The sequence below is a fragment of the Syngnathoides biaculeatus genome, chromosome 18 (genome assembly GCF_019802595.1).
Source record: "Syngnathoides biaculeatus isolate LvHL_M chromosome 18, ASM1980259v1, whole genome shotgun sequence".
NCBI classification, from domain to species: domain Eukaryota; kingdom Metazoa; phylum Chordata; class Actinopteri; order Syngnathiformes; family Syngnathidae; genus Syngnathoides; species Syngnathoides biaculeatus.
Window position 1 is genome coordinate 14,784,532 of NC_084657.1, and position 19,117 is coordinate 14,803,648.

At 42.5% G+C, this 19,117-nt stretch overlaps 2 protein-coding genes across 8 annotated transcripts in view; both read left to right on the forward strand.

Moving 5' to 3' along the window:
* The window catches only part of fnip1 (folliculin interacting protein 1), a 30,809-nt gene extending 13,516 nt beyond the window's left edge, over window positions 1-17,293 (forward strand). For 3 of the 4 annotated variants that reach the window (XM_061803885.1, XM_061803887.1, XM_061803889.1), the window contains exons 3-18: window positions 55-201; window positions 283-383; window positions 464-538; window positions 622-716; window positions 1,660-1,743; window positions 4,353-4,424; window positions 4,985-5,120; window positions 5,262-5,463; window positions 5,690-5,775; window positions 9,312-9,458; window positions 10,987-11,156; window positions 11,979-13,197; window positions 13,786-13,951; window positions 14,135-14,335; window positions 15,111-15,226; window positions 15,467-17,293. In XM_061803885.1, coding sequence (XP_061659869.1) covers window positions 55-201; window positions 283-383; window positions 464-538; window positions 622-716; window positions 1,660-1,743; window positions 4,353-4,424; window positions 4,985-5,120; window positions 5,262-5,463; window positions 5,690-5,775; window positions 9,312-9,458; window positions 10,987-11,156; window positions 11,979-13,197; window positions 13,786-13,951; window positions 14,135-14,335; window positions 15,111-15,226; window positions 15,467-15,545 — 3,096 coding nt within the window. In that variant the 3' untranslated portion in view covers window positions 15,546-17,293. The remainder of the gene's footprint in view (window positions 1-54; window positions 202-282; window positions 384-463; window positions 539-621; window positions 717-1,659; window positions 1,744-4,352; window positions 4,425-4,984; window positions 5,121-5,261; window positions 5,464-5,689; window positions 5,776-9,311; window positions 9,459-10,986; window positions 11,157-11,978; window positions 13,198-13,785; window positions 13,952-14,134; window positions 14,336-15,110; window positions 15,227-15,466) is intronic. The other variant, XM_061803886.1, reaches the window with a different exon arrangement.
* A 1,138-nt stretch (window positions 17,294-18,431) lies between these two features.
* Window positions 18,432-19,117, forward strand: part of rapgef6 (Rap guanine nucleotide exchange factor (GEF) 6) — a 72,339-nt gene continuing 71,653 nt past the window's right edge. For 3 of the 4 annotated variants that reach the window (XM_061803883.1, XM_061803882.1, XM_061803884.1), the window contains exon 1: window positions 18,433-18,885. In XM_061803883.1, the coding sequence (XP_061659867.1) occupies window positions 18,811-18,885 (75 nt within the window). In that variant the 5' untranslated portion in view covers window positions 18,433-18,810. Of the gene's footprint in view, window positions 18,886-19,117 lie in introns of all 4 variants that reach the window. The other variant, XM_061803881.1, reaches the window with a different exon arrangement.

The following is a 19,117-nucleotide window of genomic DNA, read 5'->3' on the forward strand; positions in this document are numbered from 1 at the left end:
AAATTACAATAACACTAATTCTGTCCCCCCCTACCCCCTTATTTATCTCTACAGGGCACAGAGACTCAGGTGAAGATGTTTGGCAAATGCTGCCGGCTTCGACCGACGGGGGGCAGCAGCAGCTCCCTGGACAGCTCCTCCTCGTCCTCCTGCGCCTCCGAGACCACCAGAGAAACCAAAGAGCAGGGCCTCCGCTTTCAGGTAGTGCCCCCCCAAAAAAACCCACAAAAAACATGCTGAATGAACTCTTCTGCAGTCATCCCTTGCGGTGTACATTCACAGGCTTCTAGGTGTTCGTCTGACGTGGTCATGCTCGGGGAGATGATGTTTGGATCGGTGGCCATGAGCTACAAAGGCTCTATGCTGAAAATACACCAGATCAGGTAAGGGGAAACCGCGCATTTTGATGGGGGAAAAAGTGTTCCCAATAATTTGGCTCACGAGCGCCCCTCGTCACATCAAGGTCGCCGCCTCAGCTGATGCTGAGTAAAGTGTTCACAGCCAGGACGGGCGGCAGCGTGTACGGTAGCCTCAACACGTAAGCGTGCACACAAACGCATCCCTCCTTTGTTTTGTCATCCAAATCTTCACTCATAATTCAAATTATCTGCTTTTTCACAGGTTACAGGACAGTCTTGAGTTCATCACTCAGGAGAGCTGCAACACCCTGCGGCCCGATCAAAACACCGTGACAAATAATCTCCTGGGGAATATAGGTAACCATAGCAACAACACAGCAACAGCCTCTCCTCCTGTAGCCCCGACTCAGCGTGAGTCATCATTGTTCATCCCGGTCAAAATGTGGGTTTTGTGTCCGTGCTTGTTGGGGGGGGAGAATTTCAAATAGCAATATGAAATTTGGTAGCCACTTCTTAGGAGGTTTTTGTTGACTCATTTTGGCCATTTCCAGGAGTCTGTTAAAGGTGAAGTTATCTTAGATATTTTGTACTACCGCAACCAAATTTGAACAGTGTGTGTTGTGGACTTGATGGACACTGGTAAATTTCAAAGGATTTTTTTTTATTTTTGCTATTGCGAATGGGTGGAGCATGGCAGCGAAGTTTGATAACCCGTCATATTGTTTAGGATTGCAGCAGCCGTCGTTTCTCTCTCTAACACCAAATACTTTTTCTTTAACAGCAAAATGGACTCTAAAGACTTTGCCAGCCCTTGTGCTTGTTGCACTTTTTCCAAAACTCAGTCTAGAGCCTTGTTGATGTACAATAAGTCATGTAAACAGTACAAGGAATCAATGAAGGGCTGTTGGCAAATTCTTTTGTGCCCGCTCCCTTCCTTTTTCACAGAAATACCAAAAGTATTTTAGTTGCTCAAATTCCTAAATGAGCCACTATATGAAGAAATATGTTATTTATGAGGTGGTCATCTTTTTTCTGTGATAGGAGCCTGCCTACGGGAAAGACTACAGATCTTCATGCTGTTTTTTTTTTTTTTTTTTTGTTCATGCCAGACTAAAAAGCTCCTTGTTGTAACGTCTGCTATGATGACAGGAGGCCGCCAACTTTCCTCCCTATTCATTCACTAACAAGCATATTTTTCTTCTTTTTTTTGTCCATCTCTCTCCCTCCCATCATCCTCTCTCTCTCTCTCTCTCTCGCACTCTCTTTCTCTCTCCTGTGTTTTTGTGTTTGTGGTGCGCAGGATTTTCTCAGCTCTGCAGCCCTCGACGGGCCTTCTCTGAGCAGGGCCCGCTACGTCTCATCAAAAGCGCATCTTTCTTTTCAGGTTGGCGCTTCGAAAGCAAAGCGAAAAAAAAGCAAAAACAAACAATTTGCATGTTCTTGCTGCCTCCTTTGCTGTGTTTGCGCACTTGATGGCGGCATGTGACTTTTATTTTTGGCTGCGTTTCGGGTCAGACGGGTTTACAGACAGGATTAACCCGCCTGTTGTGTAGACCCATTTTAAAGTTTTTTAAAAAATTGTGAAAAAGATTTAAATGTCAAAAATTGAGAAATGAAACTAGGGCCTTAATGGCTAAACATGCGATTGGTCACATTGGCTTTAGACATTTGTAATGTACAAGAGAATAAAAAACTGTAAATGTAATAAAAAATATTTTGGAATTAAGTTTAAAATATTTATGCAAAATTAAAAAATACAAGTACCTACAATAAAAAACAAGGCCTTTCTCTTCCAATTGTAAAAATAGATTTTCAAGTCATTTTGACCATTGGCAAAATGAAGCCAACACCAAAAACATCACTCAAATATATAACTATCTAATTCCAACGTAACATTTTCCAGGAAAAAAAGGGTCTTTTTGCACAAGAGTTCTAAACATTAAAGCGGCCACAAAACCGGAAGGTTGAGTCATGTGCTGCTCAAATGCTAAACATTTATTATGTTAAATGTGTATACAGTATTTCAAAAGAAACCAGTGGAAATTCATTCTTAAAATGTTTTTCTGTCCCCCCCGTAGTCATTTTAAACTGTAAACTACATTAGGAGGCTTCACTAATACTGATAATTTTTCAAGATTAATAATATATTAAAAGAAGAATAAATAAAAACAGACTATCTTTCCCTAAGAAATTTTCACCGATTTGTTTCAGCAAAAGTTTCAAACTTCAAAGTGAGTCATTTTGACATAACAGGAGGGTTAATTGAAGTGTTTGTCAGTCCCTACCGTCAAGTGTACGATAATATCATGAAAATACTTTGGCAGCATTTTGTCTGATTTGGGCTTGCATGTTTTCTAACGCCGCTGGAATACATGCGAGTGTGCATGGGTGTGTCCAGGTGTTAGCCGTTGGCTTTACTAACTCACATACTTGTACTAACCGGATGATTGTGTGATTTCTGTGGGCAATCAATGATTTTATCCTCACTCGCATGGAAAAGTGTCCACGCGAGCAACGCTTTGCATCTTCCATCGTGTACGTCCGCGCACATAAACACGTTAGCACGTTGCCATCGGTGGCCTCTCGGAGAAAAAAATCTCATTTCTATTATTACAGCAACATGTACACCTGTTTTTTGGGTTTTTTTTTTTTACCACTACTTGTGTCTTATGTTGTATTACTACTGTAGTAGAAACATTACGTCCATACTATTACATCCCCTTTACAAAGTACTGCTTTTACTGGCAGCACCTGTTACATCATCAGTCCTCTTTCCTGTGACGTTTTACAAGACGGGAAGTGATTTTTTTTTTTTTCGTCTTTATTGCATGTAGTTTGTGTGAAGTGTTGCATGATGCATTGTCGTGGAAGTGATAACACAAAGATACCGATTGTACCATGCTGGATTTACGCTACAGTTCCGTTGTCTACTAGTGTCTAAATTACACCTACGTAAGCCATTAGATATGCTCTAAATTTGGTACATGAGAGGTAGCATGACCCTTAAATATTGTCATAGAGTAATGCAGCAATTATGATCTACATTTGATTCCTTAGAGGTGCATATACCAATACACGATTTAAAAGTACTGTAATTTCCGGCCTACAGAGCGCACCGTTGTTATAAGCAATATAAGCCTCATCCAGAACATTTGTAAAGGAAATACCATTTGGTACAAACATAAACCACACGTGTAAAAGCCGCAAGTGGCCACATTAAAACCCACATTGAAACACGACATATTTACAAAGGAAAACGGTAAACAGAGTTTTCAAAGTTTTAATACCTTATCTTAGCTTAACATAGCAACAACATGGTAGCACGAACGGGGCTATTTAAAAAATAAAAGACAACATATTGGTAAAAAAAGAAAAACAGCCGCGGCAGCTACACAGTAGCAACATGGTAGCACAGCACTAGCAGAGACGGTTAAAAAAAAAAAAAAAAAACATACCTAAATCATCAAGATGCAGCAGAGACACACAAGTGCAGCGGTTAAAAAAAAAAATCATACCGGTAAAAATCACTGAGACGTGGCAGTAACACAGCAGCAACATTCTAGCGCAGCGCTAACGATAGCACAGTGCTAACAGGACTGGTTAAAAAAAACATACTGGTAAAAGTCACTTGGAACATATATTCCAATGGTCTCACTCTTATCTTTTCCATCCGAGTGCCCCCTTGCGGCTGTTAGAAGAAATGCACAAATTAGCCCCATCACCGCATAAGCCGCAGGGTTGAAACCGTGTGGGGGGGAAAAAGTCGCATTTTATAGGCCGGAAATTACGGTATATTGCGCATTAAATCTAGTCTAAATATGCTACCGGGTATATGAGGTGTACTAGTAACCATATTAAATAAAAAAGGATGGCCTTTCCACACATTTGTCATGTAATATGCACTTACTTATATATATTTTTTTCATCCCCCCCCACCCCCCCACCCCCCCCTCCCTCATATTCCCTGCCACTGTCCTCTCTCTTCTTCACCAGGCCACAGCCACCCCATGGACATGCCGGGCCGAGGGCTGTATGACGAGCGGGACAGCGGCATCGCCCGCTCAGGTAGGTTCACCCCACAAAAAAACAAAAAAAACAAAAGTTACACAAGCCCAACTATGTTTGGACCAGCCACGCTAAGATGTTAATTCCTATACCCTGCAGGCAAACGCTCGTATGTTACCTGACTTTATTTTGGGTATGTTATGTGGTTGGAAAAAAAATAAAAATAAGGGCCTAGGTCTACTAGTAGTTTATACACAAAGTGTAATTCAGATGTAGTGCCTGCATCTCTAGACAGATACACGTGATATACGGTATGTGAAGCTGATGCCAGCAAATTACCACACATACATCTATGCATCACTATACTACTAAAAAAATAAATAAAATAAATGCACAATTCACAGTTATGTCCAAAGCCCAGTCACGCACATCGGATTTAAATTGTCTTTTTGAACCGTGCCAAAAATTTATTTTTTAATTCTTCAGTAAATTATTAGTTAATATTGTCAATACAATTAAAATGTTAATAAATTCCTTACAAATAATAGTTAAAAAATTAGTGTCTTATTTTAAAAACAAAGTATTTGACAAATGTGACACTGAAATGTGTCTTCCGGTAGCGTCCCTGAGCAGCCTCCTGATCACACCCTTCCCATCGCCGGGTTCTTCGCTGACCAGCAGCTGCGCATCCAGCTACCAGCGGCGGTGGCGGCGCAGCCAGACCACCAGCCTGGAGAACGGTGTCTTCCCACGCTGGTGAGTGATTGTCGCTTGTTCAGAAGGGAATTCATTTTGAAATGCAAAAAAAAAAAAAAAAATCTCGAGGTTTTCTGAGGTCCCACGTGACTTCCGGTGCACTCAGTCTCTGAACTTGAGCGGCATACTGTCAACCATCAGGTCAGTGGAGGAGAGCTTCAACATGTCAGACGAGAGTGGCGGTCAGAGCCTGGGCGTGGCGCGCAAAAAGAAGATCGCCATCGGCGTCATCTTCACGCTGTCGCCCAGCCCCGAGGAGAACAGCCGCTTCCAGGACTTCTTCTTCTCGCACTTTCCGCTCTTCGAGAGCCACATGAACAAGCTCAAGAGCGCCATCGAACAGGTGAAAACCCTTCTCAGTGCCATATATGTAAGACGGTTAAACTGTCATATTGGAGTGACTGACGACTGCCCGAAACTCATAAATATTGTTTACTTGGTGGCATTTTCGCTCGGCGTCATAGTCACATCACATTCAACGCTCCCCCTCTTTCCCATAAATTCTAGAGTGTTACGTTTGTAATAAAGTGCATTGTTATGTGTCGTGTGATTTCAATCCCTCCCACAAGGCCATGAAGATGAGCCGGCGGTCAGCTGATGCCAGCCAGAGGGCCTTGGCCTACAGCCGCATGGTGGAGGGGCTCAACGAGTTCAGGTGAGGTCTCGGTTTTACTGTCATTTACGCTTCGCTCTCATTCATTCATTCATTCATTCATTGCAGATTCATTACAGTTTGTCTGAACCTTTTAGGTTATTTTCAATGGATCTTTTAGCAGCTCTCGTCATTCAAAGTGCATCCCCGCTGATGTGCTCTGCTTACACTAACAACATGGAAGACTTTTTACAAAAAAATCAGTCAGTTGTCAATTGAGTGACTTTTTCGACTCCCCTAGTGAGTTATTTAAAAAGAAAAAAGTGACTGGGGCTGTTAATTCCCACAAAGAAATCTGAGCAGAATCATTTTTTTGGTTATTTATACCGTATTTTCCGCACTATAAGGCGCACCTTCAATGTATGGCCTATTTCAGGGGTCACCAACACGGTCCCCGCGGGCGAATGGTAGCCCACGAGGACCACATAAGGTGCCCGCGAGGTATGTTCTAAAAATACCATAGGCCACAAATTGTTACTATTATTTGTGCTTTAAATTTTCAATCTGACTTGCTTACGTGAATTAAAATTTAAAAATACCTGTAATGTCATGTACTACAATAAATGAAAACAAAAATATTTTATGTACGTGTAATTAACCGAGTCTGAAGTTTGCCGCAAACAAGTCACGTAGCCCTTCATACGATCGGAGCTCACGAAGTAGCCCTCGGCCTCAAAAAGGTTGCTGAGCCCTGACCTATTTAATTTTTTTCCATATATAAGGTGCACCACATTATAAGGCGCATAGAATAGACGCCACAGTATAGGCTGGAGTTATGTTATGCATCCGTTAGATGGAGCTACACTAAAGGGTCAATGTTGATCCTCATATAAGGCGCACCGGGTTATGAGGCCCACTGTCGGCTTTTGAGAAAATGAAAGGCTTTTAGGTGCACCTTGTTGTGCGGAAAATACGATAATTATATGTCGCAAAAGCAGGGATCAGTTTTGAGGTTTTTGACCCAAGGTGAAATAGTGAAAGGAGTTGTGGTAAGGGTTTGTTTGAGAATTCAAAAGTTTTAGACAATATTTTAACCTGTTCAAAATTTATTAAATAGTGTTTTAATTAATTAATTACATATTTATATTTTCACAAATTACCAGAACATTTAAAGTGGACCTGATCTGTGTCTGTGCCACACCCATTGTCAGGTGTTTGACAGTAAGACAAGGGGCTAATCCATCTATCCATTTTCTTTTGCCGCTTATCCTCACGAGGAGTGTTGGAACCAATCCCAGCTGTCCATGGGCGGGAAGCGGGGTACACCCTGAACTGGTTGCTAGCCAATCGTAGTGCACATAGAGACAAACAGCTACACTCACAATTACACCTCGGAGCAATTTAGAGTGTCCAATTAAAGAGGGGCTAATTTGATATGCAAAATAAAAGAAGGGTTAAAATGGAGCTAATATGGACCTGTATGTGAATGTCTATGCTGCACACACAACGGGCCAATGGTTTGACCCAAGATATTGTAATGGGAGATGTAAAGTAGACAGAATTTGTGTTGCTAGGTGTTTGCTGATAAATACTATGATGTGACACATCAACAAACAAACACACAAGGTCCACTTACTGGTCAATTTGACCTACAGCGTAACAAAAGGACTCAAGTGGACCGTGTGTGTGTGTGTGTGTGTGTGTGTGTGTGTGTGTGTGTATACAAAAAAAACATTTGTTACTGCACACATACACACAAGGTCCACATTACGCCTCTTGTTATGTCATCTTTTTTTTTTTTTTAAACATCGATCAATTTGACCTGCGACATAACAAGAGGATTAAAGTGGACCTAATGTGTTGCCACACACACACACGCTGGCATCAGATACTGGTCCCTTGCGTGTCGTAGTCATATGCCTGATGGCAGCCAGCCCAACAGAGCGGCAACCCTATCTCGCGGACCCCCACGCCTCGAGCTCCAGAATAGTAGAGTCGGGGACACAAACAAAATAGCGGCACAATCTCACCTTCAGGCTTTGGCTAAATTTAAGTTTGCTGGCCTTTGCCTTTTTCAGTGGGTGCCTTTGGCTTCACGGAGCATGACAAAAGTGCGCCTCAACGCTGGCATGCCCACGCTGCCGTGACGTGGGTTCACACACACACACACACACACGCCGACGCATGCCGACAAAGATAAGCTGCGCAGAGCACACTCGGTGAAAGCACAGTTGCATAAAAGGAGTCTATATCGGGCTGAGTGTGAGTGGCGAGGTGTTAAATGCTATTTTATGTAGATGATACTATGATATTGAGTAATAAAGCATCGATTGATCAGGTATCCAATCACTCAAGCTTATTACAGATTTCATCTCATTTACTTCTGTAGTAGAATTCCAAAAGTGAAACTCATATAACACGTGCATGTTCATTCCCCCAACCCAGCGGTGTCAAACTCATTTTTCTCGCGGGGCACATTGTTGTTCCGGTTTCCCTCAGAGGGCCGTTATCTCTGTGGAAAAAAAAAAAAAAAAATGTAATCATCTCATCATATTTACATCATCAATTTATGAACTAGTTTTGGAATCGGAAATCAAGGGTAATGTGTTTTTCAACTATTCACATTTGGTAACACAAAAATGCTCGTCAAATCTCGACATTATCATTGGTGTTATATGACAATTCAAAATTTTGGTACAGATTTTTACAAGAATCATGGAAAATTGACACTCGATTTGGCTTTGCGGGCCACATAAAATCATGTGCCGGGCCAGATCTGGCCCCCGGGCCTTGACTTTGACACCTGTGCCCTAACCCTATTTATCAACCAGGCAAAGTGATAGACAAAAGTTTCTCATTCCCAATGCTGCCCGAAATAGAGACAGCAGTCCAAATTAAGGCAAATTAAAAGCACAAACAAAAAAGTACAAATTCAATAAACTGAAGTATCAAAAGCGGAAAAGGAATATCAAAAGGGCAATTTTTACCAAGTTTCTTTTGTTTCAAAAAGTGATTTTGCTCATTTTCTATATTCAGTAATATTCCAGAGTGCCACATTGTCAGCTCTTGAGTGCCCGCCCCTCACAGAGAGAAAGCAATAAAGCATGGTGGAGAAAAATAAAGGCGTGCAGATCGGAGCTTCCGACCGACGTGGTCGCTATAGCGCGAGCGCGCCATCCTCACGATGCGCAAAAGTCCCACGCCGATTCGGTGGGATATATTCCAGGATATTTTCCATATATTTGGTGGACACGCTCAGAGCAAGTGAAAGCAGGGAGAAGAGCTTGATTTAAAAAAAAAAAAAAAAAAAAAAAACAACCACGTGGCACTTCGGACTGCATGAAATCAACATCAACAGGCCGTGGTTCTCGGGCAGCCCCGTGTTTCTCCAGCCTGACATTCCTCGGGCCCACAGAGATTTTCACCGCCGCGTCCAAGCCTGGCATCCGGCCGAGACTCCCCCCCCGCCAAACCCCTGCCTGGAAACTCCTGGCCTTCTTGCAGTAGTAGTGGGGAGGGGGGGGGGGGGGTTCACAGCGAGGTCTTGTTCTCAGACAATAACACGCCTGTTCTCTCTCTCTCTCTCGGTCTCCCTTCAGGATGACCATATGCGACCTGTACAGCATGCCCCGCGTGGCGGAGCCCGTGTGGCTGACCATGATGTCGGGCGCGTCGGAGAAGAACCACCTGTGCAGCCTCTTCATGCGAGAGTTCTCGCTGCTGATGGAGCAGGCCTCCAAGAACCAGTTGAGTGGCGCCCCTGTATTCGGTCCGACTGGTTTTGACGCCCGCCCCCGTCCCTGGCGGTCACAAATTGCTTATTGTCACCCTGGCAAAAGATGCCGATGTGCTTTGGTCTTTGTCAGTTGGTAGCACAGGCCTAGAATTGATTACAAGCTGACATATTCAGTGCATTAGGTGCAAAAAATTTAGCCTATATAATCCATCTCGTCGCTTAATTGAGATGTGGCCAATATGTCAATTGGTTAAGTTGACAAATCTTTTTGTGACGTGTCACTTTGTGTCTCCACGTTCCTATTTACCATATGTCTCTTGCCTTCGTCACGGCAGTCGCGGCCGCGTATCCTCACAAGGGTCGCGAGAGTGCTGGAGCCAGTCCCAGCTGTCAACGGGCGGGAAGCGTGTTACACCCTGAACTGGTTGCTGGCCAATCACAGGGCACATAGAAACAAACAACTATTCACACTCACTATCACACCTAGGGGCAATTTAGAGTCTCCGATGGATGCATGTTGTTGGGATGAGTGCCTGGAGAAAACCCACGCAGGCATGTGAAAAATATGCAAATGCCACACAGGCGGCGCCATGATTTGAACCTCGGAACTGTGAGGCAGTTGCTTTAACCAGTCATCCACCGTGTAATCCCTGATATTCTTTTTCCATTTCATCGCTTTTGGAGAGTTTTATTTTCAATCATTTTTTATCCTTTAAAAGAAGTTTTTTTTTATTTTTCCCAAAAAATTTTTCAGTAGAAAATACATTTTCCATATTTTTCACTGGAAAATTAGGCAGCTCGGTGGAGCAGCTGCAAAGCAGCAACCTCAGAACTGCCTCACAGTTCCCAGTCCCGGGTTCGATCCCGGCCCCGCCCGTGTGGAGCTTGCATGTTGTCCCCGTGCCTGCGTGGGTTTTCTCCGGCCACTCCGGTTTCCTCCCACGTCCCAAAAACACGCAACATGAATTGGACACTCTAAATTGCCCCTAGGTGTGATTGTGATTGCGACTGTTTGTCTCTATGTGCCTTGAGATTGCCTGGCAACCCGTTCAGGCTGTACCCCGCCTCCTGCCCGTTGACAGCTGGGATAGGCTCCAGCACTCCCCTGAGCCTTGTGAGGATAGGCGGCTACAAAAATGGATGGCTGCAAAGTTACTGCATCAGATTTCTTTTCAGAACAGTTGATGCAAATGTTTCTATCTCATGAGAAATAGCTTATTTTCCCCTCCTCCCTCAAACTTAATGAAGTTATACAATTATATCTTCTTGATAACATTTGTGCGGCATAAATTGAGCGACACGTGACGAACTGACCACTGCTTCGGAGTGGAGTCATGGGACAGGAAAGGAAGTAGACGCTTGTTTAGAATCATGCCGCAAGAATGTGTGTGCGTGTGTTTGAAAATGTGCCTACGCACATTCGTGTATTCACTGTCCACTTTCGACCTTTTCAACTTGTGATAAAGCCCGGCAGGCGCCTGCTTGCTGGCGCTGCGTTCCCTTCTGCTCACTCCTTGTCTCCCTTGCGACGTCGGCAGGTTCCTCCCGGCTCTGCTGACGGCTGTCCTGACCAACCACCTGGCCTGGGTGCCCACGGTCATGCCCAACGGCCAGCCGCCAATCAAGATCTTCCTGGAGAAGCATTCGTCACCCAGCGTGGACATGCTGGCCAAGACGCACCCGTACAACCCGCTGTGGGCGCAGCTCGGTGAGAGATGTGAATGTAGAATGTATTTCATATTGCATAAACAATATAAAAAAACAAAGAATGTCAGTCAGAAGCACACCGACCTCATAAAGGTTCCATCTGATGGTTGCACTCTACTAGTGGGGAATGGATTAACACCTTTATCTAAAGCTACATTTTTAAAACATGTCTAAGGGAAATCTACTTTAAAAAAAAAATTGTATAATTTCAATGAAAAGATGATACTTAATTAAAAAAAATAATGAAAAATGTAGTTTATTCCAATTTGGACATAAAAATGTGCCAAAGTCTAGTGACTGTTACGCAAAATGTTTTCAAAATCTGTTGCAAAATATAGTTGGTTTAAAATGTGCCAAATTTCATCACAAAAAGCCAAATTTGTTATATAATGTGAAAAATTACAAAATACGGGATAGTATTGTTTTAAAACTTTTTTCATATATTTTGTTGGAAATGCGTTGATTTTTGCTACAAAAGGCGTGGCTACTTTCTTTATGATACAGTGAATGTAGCTGCAAAGTACAATGAATATTGTTTCCATGAATATATATCATGTGTGTGTATGTTGCAAAATCTGGAAAATAGTTATCATTACGAAAATAGAAACCATTAGCTATTTCATTACAATTAAAAAAAAAAAAAAAAAATCAAGCGGCATGTTTATGTTCTCAAAATGTGATCATGAGGACACCAAGTGGCGAGAGCCAAGAACACCATTGCATTCATGTTTGGGGGAGGAAAACATTGTGTGTGTTATGCGGGAAGGATAAAAGAAAGAAACTTAAAAAATAAAAAAATAAGACGCTGACATTTTGCTCACAGGCGACCTGTACGGCGCCATCGGCTCTCCGGTGCGCCTGGCCCGCACGGTGGCGGTGGGCCGTCGTCAAGAGCTGGTGCAGCGCCTCCTGTACGTGCTGACCTATTTCATCCGCTGCTCGGAGCTGCTGGAGACGCACATGCTGGACAGCGCCGAGGACGAGGCCATCGTCATGCCCGGCTCGCTCATCACCACCTCGCTGCGCAAGGGTGAAGTGGAAGAGTCGGACTACGTGCTCGTGACCGTGCACAAGCCCGGCGGCGACTACTTGGCGGAGAAGGAGGGCGAAGACGGGGACCGGTGCCAAGCGACCGGGACTCTCCAGGACGAAGTTTGTCGGACTTCGGAGGAACCCGAGGGGCCTCACAAAGAGTCCGTCGGGCCGCTGAGCGCCGAGGCCCGGGTGGAGACGGTGCTCCCCGTGGGCTCGTGCTCGCCGAGAAAACGCGGACCGGACGAGGGCCTGGGCGGGGACCCTGTCGGAGACCCTATCGGGGACCCCCAGCTTGGCTTCCCCCTGGAGAAAAAGCCTCCGGACAAGAACGTCCCCCCGGGAACCGGCACGTCGGGCCCGATGTCTCTCATCCTTCCGGAGGAGGCGGGCGGCAAAGTCACCTTCCTCATCGGGGACTCCATGTCGCCCGAGTCGGACACCGAGAGCCGGCGGAGGAAGGTGGAGAAGGAGATGATGAAGCACAGGAAGCTCCACCATCTCCCGACGCCGACGCCGGAGGAGTCTCCGTCTTTGCAGCGGGTGTCCAGCAAACTTCCCCAGTGGAACGCCAATGCTCCGGATTATAGCCACTTCGACGAGTACTTCTGCCCAGAGAACCCGGTGGAAACGAGGACAATAGACGACGTGGCCAAGCGGGAGGAGGCCGCTGGCGCCACGGCCTGTCTTCTCAAAGACCTTCTGGATCCATCGGGGCCAGGGCGTGACGTCCAGAGCGCTGTCGACCAAGCGAGCGACTTGTCGGACCCCCACGGGAGGTGCAGGTGCGCCTCCACGGACTCGTGCGACAAGGGACTCGTCCTGCCCGTACCCGTCATCCACCGCTGCCCGGGCAATGGCGGAGTCGGCGGTGAGGACCAAAAGTGCAAGGTGGCGCTGCTCAACGACTGGGAGATTCCGCGCAATGAAAGCTCGGACAGCGCGCTGGGCGACAGCGAGAGCGAGGAGACGGAGGACTGGCAGGAGGAGGTGATGGTGCCTTTCCCCGGGTGAGTAAGCATATTTGCGGTTCGGGATTCGCAAATTTAATCGGCAGTGGATTTTTGTTTCCTCGTAATTCATGGAAATCTAGCAATCCATTTTTTTTCAGATTTTTTTTTTTTTTTTTTTTTTTTTCCCCCCCCATTTTTCTCAGATTTTTTTTTTTTTAATATCGGCTCACTTCCTCCTCAAGAAATGTGTACAGATCAACGACAAAATTATAGGTTTTAAAAAAAATCGCAAACTTTTTGCGAATATGTAGTATTTCTCCCTATGCGCGGAGGGAAAACTTCACTCTTACCGTATGTGATTAATATTTAGAAAATATACATGAGTTTACAGTAATCATTTATAGAAATGTGTGTGATGTGTAAAAAAAAAAAAAAGTTAATGTATTTCCAAATATTTCATGCAAATAAGAAAACAAAAATGTTTCTTCTGAAAAGGTGATCAATAAAATATTTGTAATTTAAATATATTTCAAAATGGAAAAAAAATTGATATTGTCAAAATATGTTCAGATATCATTATAGTATTATTATATTGGACTATAGTATATACATATAAACTTATTGATGTGCTGTTCGTCCTGGCAGCTCCAAGCTTGTGGAGAACTACTCCAAGCCGACTATCGCCAACTTCGGCCGCTCCCTGTTCGGCGGCTACTGCCCCACCTACGTGCCGGACTTCGTACTGCACGGGATGCCCAGCGACGACAAGCTACGGCAGAGCCTCATGGCCGAACTCACGCACGCCGTCCAGGTAAAGGAATTACGTTGGATTACCCCCGGCAAGTGGTTCTCAAGATTGGGTCCATAAAATAGTTTTGAATGAATTATATCTGATTTTCGTCTTCTATCATAATGTGATGACATTTCTTTTCATTCCTTCGGTATTCGAAGGAATGAGTTAATTACAACGGTGTAATGGCGTTGTTGTACGCAGCATCCGGTACTGGACGAGCCCATCGCCGAGGCCGTGTGCATCGTGGCCGACACGGACAAGTGGACGGTGCAGGTGGCCAGCAGCCAAAGGAGAGCCACCGAGGTGGGCAAGCTGGGCAAGGAGGTGCTGGTGTCAAACCTGGTGTCGGGACTGCTGCACTCCACGCAGCAGCTCTACAAGCTCAACATGTCACCCAACTTTGTACGTAACGCACAACACAGTGACTCCTCCGAATTCCCATTTGTACACGCCGTAATTTGGCCAAAATAATCAAATTGAATTGTGAAAAAGCTTGAGAATTAAATTCTGTGAAACCTAAAATAAAAAAAAAAAAACTTGAGAAAATATTGAGACACTAAATCTCGTGAGAAATCTACTGAGATCAACAAATCTATTCGGACGTCGACAAATTCCATGAGAAATTTCTCAACAATGTCTCAACAGTCAAGTAAATCTTATGCCACCTCGCAAATCTTGCAAGATTCAAGCAAGTCCTGTCACTCTCTCTCTCTTGTAAGAAAATGCTGCAAGACTTCAGCAAATCTGTGGACTTCGGTGAATCTTGAGAAATTTGCCCAATCTGAAATTTTTGAAAATTTCTATAAACCAGTTAAAAAAAAAAAAAAAAAGTTGTCAGAAAATGTCATCGGACTCAAGCATATTTTGTGAATTTAGAAACAGTTGTGAGAATCCAGAAAATCTCATGAAATTTTAACACATTTTGTTAGATTTGAGAAAATGTCATGAAACCTGTAAAAACAAAAACGGGATTTAAGATAAATTAGCAAGACTTCAACAAATCTCGTGAGAATTTATAAAATGTTCTCTGATTCCATATTACCACGTGACACTTTGGCAAAACTAGTGAACCCTTAAAAAAAAAATCTACTGAGACTTGAGCAATGCTCGTGAGACTTTTTCTTGTCTACCAAAATGTTGACAGTGTGAATTTTAACTGCTCTCGTCTCCCCCTCAGTGCATCATGCATCTGGAGGACCGCCTGCAGGAGATCTACTTCAAGAGCAAGATGCTGGCCGAGTACCTGAAGGGCCAGAAGAGAGTCCACGTCAAAGAACTGGGCATGGTTTTAGGGTGAGCACCCAGTGTTTTTTTTTTTTTTTTTTTATTGTGATTACAATGGAGGAAGGGGAAAAAATGAGGTTCGTCGTTAACTTGGATTCAACTTTTAAGGTCGCAAGGATGAATGAGTAAGTCAGTGAGGAAGTATTAATGTAGTAGAACGTAAAACTATGTAGCCACTTTTACCCCACCCTGTATTATTATCAAATGACGTCTTTTTTTATTATTATTATTTTTTTTAATCAATTTCAGAATCGAATCAAGCGACCTTCCACTTCTGGCCGCCGTGGCCAGCACTCACTCGCCCTACGTGGCCCAGATCCTGCTGTGAGGGCGACGGAACGCGTCTGGGCTTCCATTTTTTTCTCCCCCCTTTTTTTTTTTTTTTTTTTTTTTTTTTATGGACCTCACACACTGATGCTGCTGACAGATGCAGTGCCCGATCGTACCACAGGAGGGTACTATTGGGCAATAAAAGAAGAGCGTCTTCTTCGAATGTTTGTTTTTCTTTTTCTTTTTTCTTTCTTTTCTTGGACACCAAGCCAAAGACTTGACTGCCAAAGGAGTGTTAGGATCACGCTGAAAAGAAACTGAATTCTACACCACGAGAGGGAAGTCAGAATCTTATGAGAAGTAAAGACAATTTTTTTGAAAATAAAAATTTATTTTGGTGAAGAAAAAAAAAATTTTCAATCCTCCTGAATATGTACAAATATTCTTTTCATATTCATTTTTCTCAAAATCATAGGAATCCCCCCCCAAAATCCACTTTTTTTCTTGAAAAGATACTTCTATTTATTGGATATGCAATTTCAAATCTTTTTCATGAAAATGTGCAACTTTTTAACCATAATATACAAATGTATACAATTGTATTTCTTTAAAAAAAAAAGATGTGTTCTGAAAAGATCCTGTTTTTTTTCCCCAAATGCTAAACTTTTTACCCCCACGAAATACACAAGCTTTTTTTTTTTTTTTTTTTTTTTACAAAAAATTTTAATATATTTACATAACATGGAGCTTTACTCATTTGTTTTGTCAAAGATTAGTGACTCTCCCACACAATAAATACAAATCTTTTTTTTTTCTCAAATATACTGTACAACTCAAAATTTTGTGACTTTTTTTTAATATATCTACTATTTTTCTGAATTTTTTTCCTTATGACCACTTTTTTTTTCCCCTCATGACAACGTGACTTTGTATTTTTATTATAAGTTCTCAAATCAGCGACTTTATTCTTGAATCATTTTTGACTTAATTCCTGGAAGATTTAAACTTTAATCTGGTAATGTCTTTTTTTTTTTTCTTTAATTTTTATAGATGACGTGGCCCTAACACTCCTTGGTACTCGATAAACTTTAAATGCCGAGAAATACGCTTTGAGGAATCGATGTTGTTCTTTTTTATTTTTTTTTTTGTGTACAATCTGCAACAAGCCAGTCTGTGGAAAGTCTTTTGAAAAAAGGATGCCAATTATTTCTTTTTTCAAAGCCAAACTTTGACATTTTCACCCTTCTGTTTCGACACAAATTTACCACAACGAACGTGTTCAGGAAATTTCCAAAGACTACCTCAGATCCTCTTCACAAGAAAACGCTGAGGTCATTTATTAAAAAGTGAATTCTAACTCTAAAAAAAACAAAACTTTGAACTAATTTTTTTTCTTTCTTCCTCCTGTCTTTGAATCATCGATGTGTCCATTTTACATCCAAAACAAAAAATGCTGAATATTTTCACACTTTTTTTTTCTACCATGTTTACGATGCGGAGTAACTGCGACACGATGTAGGAAAATCAACAAAGGATTTCTTCTTCTTTTGTTTTTTGTTTTTTTAACAGTGCTTTCATTGTTTTTGTCTTAATGGGAAATGTTGACATAGACGCAGGCTTCCAAACACCCGCTAACGTCGACTTATCGCTTCCGTGATAAAGCTGCCCTTTGTTTATGACTTAAGTTATTTTTTTGTGGACTGTACAATTCATTTCCATATATTTATACCTTGTAAACAATTTTCTCCTAAGAAATAAATCTTTTTTTCCCAATTTTATGGGAATGTGCAATAAAGATGCAGACATTTGAACAGAAAGAGGTCTCTGTTTGTTTATTATATTTTTACAATTGTTACTTTGGTGTGAACTATTTTTTAATCATAATAAAAATGGGAAACATACAGTATTGATTTTATTACTATTTTAATATTAATATATACTTTAAAAAAATAATGTTAACCTCATATGACGATTAAAATTGATTCAAATTTGCAGTATTTTGTGAGGTTTTTTTTTTTTACATTTTCATTTTTATGAATCCTTTCCGGGTAGGTTTTGCAAATTTGCAACAGTTTTAATATAATCGAAAATTTTAAGTCCAGCGCATCATTTTTTGAAAGTATCAGATTTTTCTCCCTGCAAAATTTTATTGGGTCCAGAGAGGGTTAGAAACGCAATTAGTTTTAAATATCGCATTTTGAATTGTATCATTAGCATGATTTCAAAAATGCATACACTATAATAGTATTGAACATCTGCATCAATAAACATTTTTAAATGCACTTTTTAAAAATGGGAGCAATTCCTACAAATCAAATTGCTACATCAATATTGCAGTGCCAGTATAAATTATTTTTTAACTATCTTTAAAATAAATTGTCTTATGACTCTAATTATTGCACATTTTATTAAATAGTGTAACTGGTAAAGACGTCATATGCTTTGAGTGCGGTCATGTGAACTTTTCAAGCCACTTTTACTGCCCCCCCCCTTGCCGCCGTTATGCAATAAAACCAGCGCAGCAAGGAGTGTCTAAAAAAAAAAGTGACTCTAAACACGCTCCCTTCCTTGTCTTGACACGATTACGCAACAATGTATGTCGACGTCTGAAAACACGATAAAGTTGCCATCATAAAATTGTCATTTATTCGCGTTTTGGCTTTTATTCCGGTCGTCAGATTTCACTTCACTTTTAACAGCTCCTGAAAGTGTCAGTCGCCAGTGATGCCTTCAGGGACTGCGTCAAACTACGCGCAGTTCGGTTTTTTGAAATAAAACGTGCCGTGTTTGTATTTTAAAACGATAAAAACGGGTATTTACTTCTATTGAAAATTTTTAAATGCATAAGAGTGGATTGAAATATAAATTACATTATTTTATTCGAGACAAGTCGCCGTTCTTCGCCATTTGTTTCCTCCCCGTCCACGTGTACTTGAACGCAGCGTCCCCCCTGCCTGGCAAACACGAATGTCGTCACTCGCCACATTTGCTCCTTTCTCCGGGAGGAGGGGACCAAAATCTCCACCGTTCCGATGGAACTCGCGGCGGCAGCGGTCGAGATGGACCCACGGAGCCCGTGACGCACCGGATACAACTTTGTGACACTTTCAAACGGATACCGGCGCTGTTTTTTTTTTTTTTTCGTTTTTGGGGGTGCATTTTGAACTCGTCTTTTTGGCGTGTTTTGTCGCTGAATAAATTCTTCGTCCATGCACGCCCGGACGAGGGCGAGCTCCACCGCGGGGAGGGGATGTGACACCACCCGAGGCTTAAAGATCGACTAAAGAGGACGGAAAAGTCCCTCCCAGGTGGAATTCGACGTTATGAAAATGACCGGTGCGATGGAAAGTGCTTTCAAACTGGCGCTGAGGAAGCCGCCCGCCCTGCGGACGGCAGAGGTACGTGAATCCATCGCCCCTGTAAAGTAGCACATCGGCTTTTTTCTTTTTGCCTTGAAAAGTTAGCTCACAACTTCAAGGCTGCTTACTCGTTTTGTCACCAGGTGACGTTAAATAAACAACAGTATATAGTATAAAATTGCAGAGTTAAATTGTTTAAACTACTCCTACGAATCCGGAGTGGCACGTAACTTTGTGATGGTCGTCGCCACGCTGACGCTGTGGCGAACCG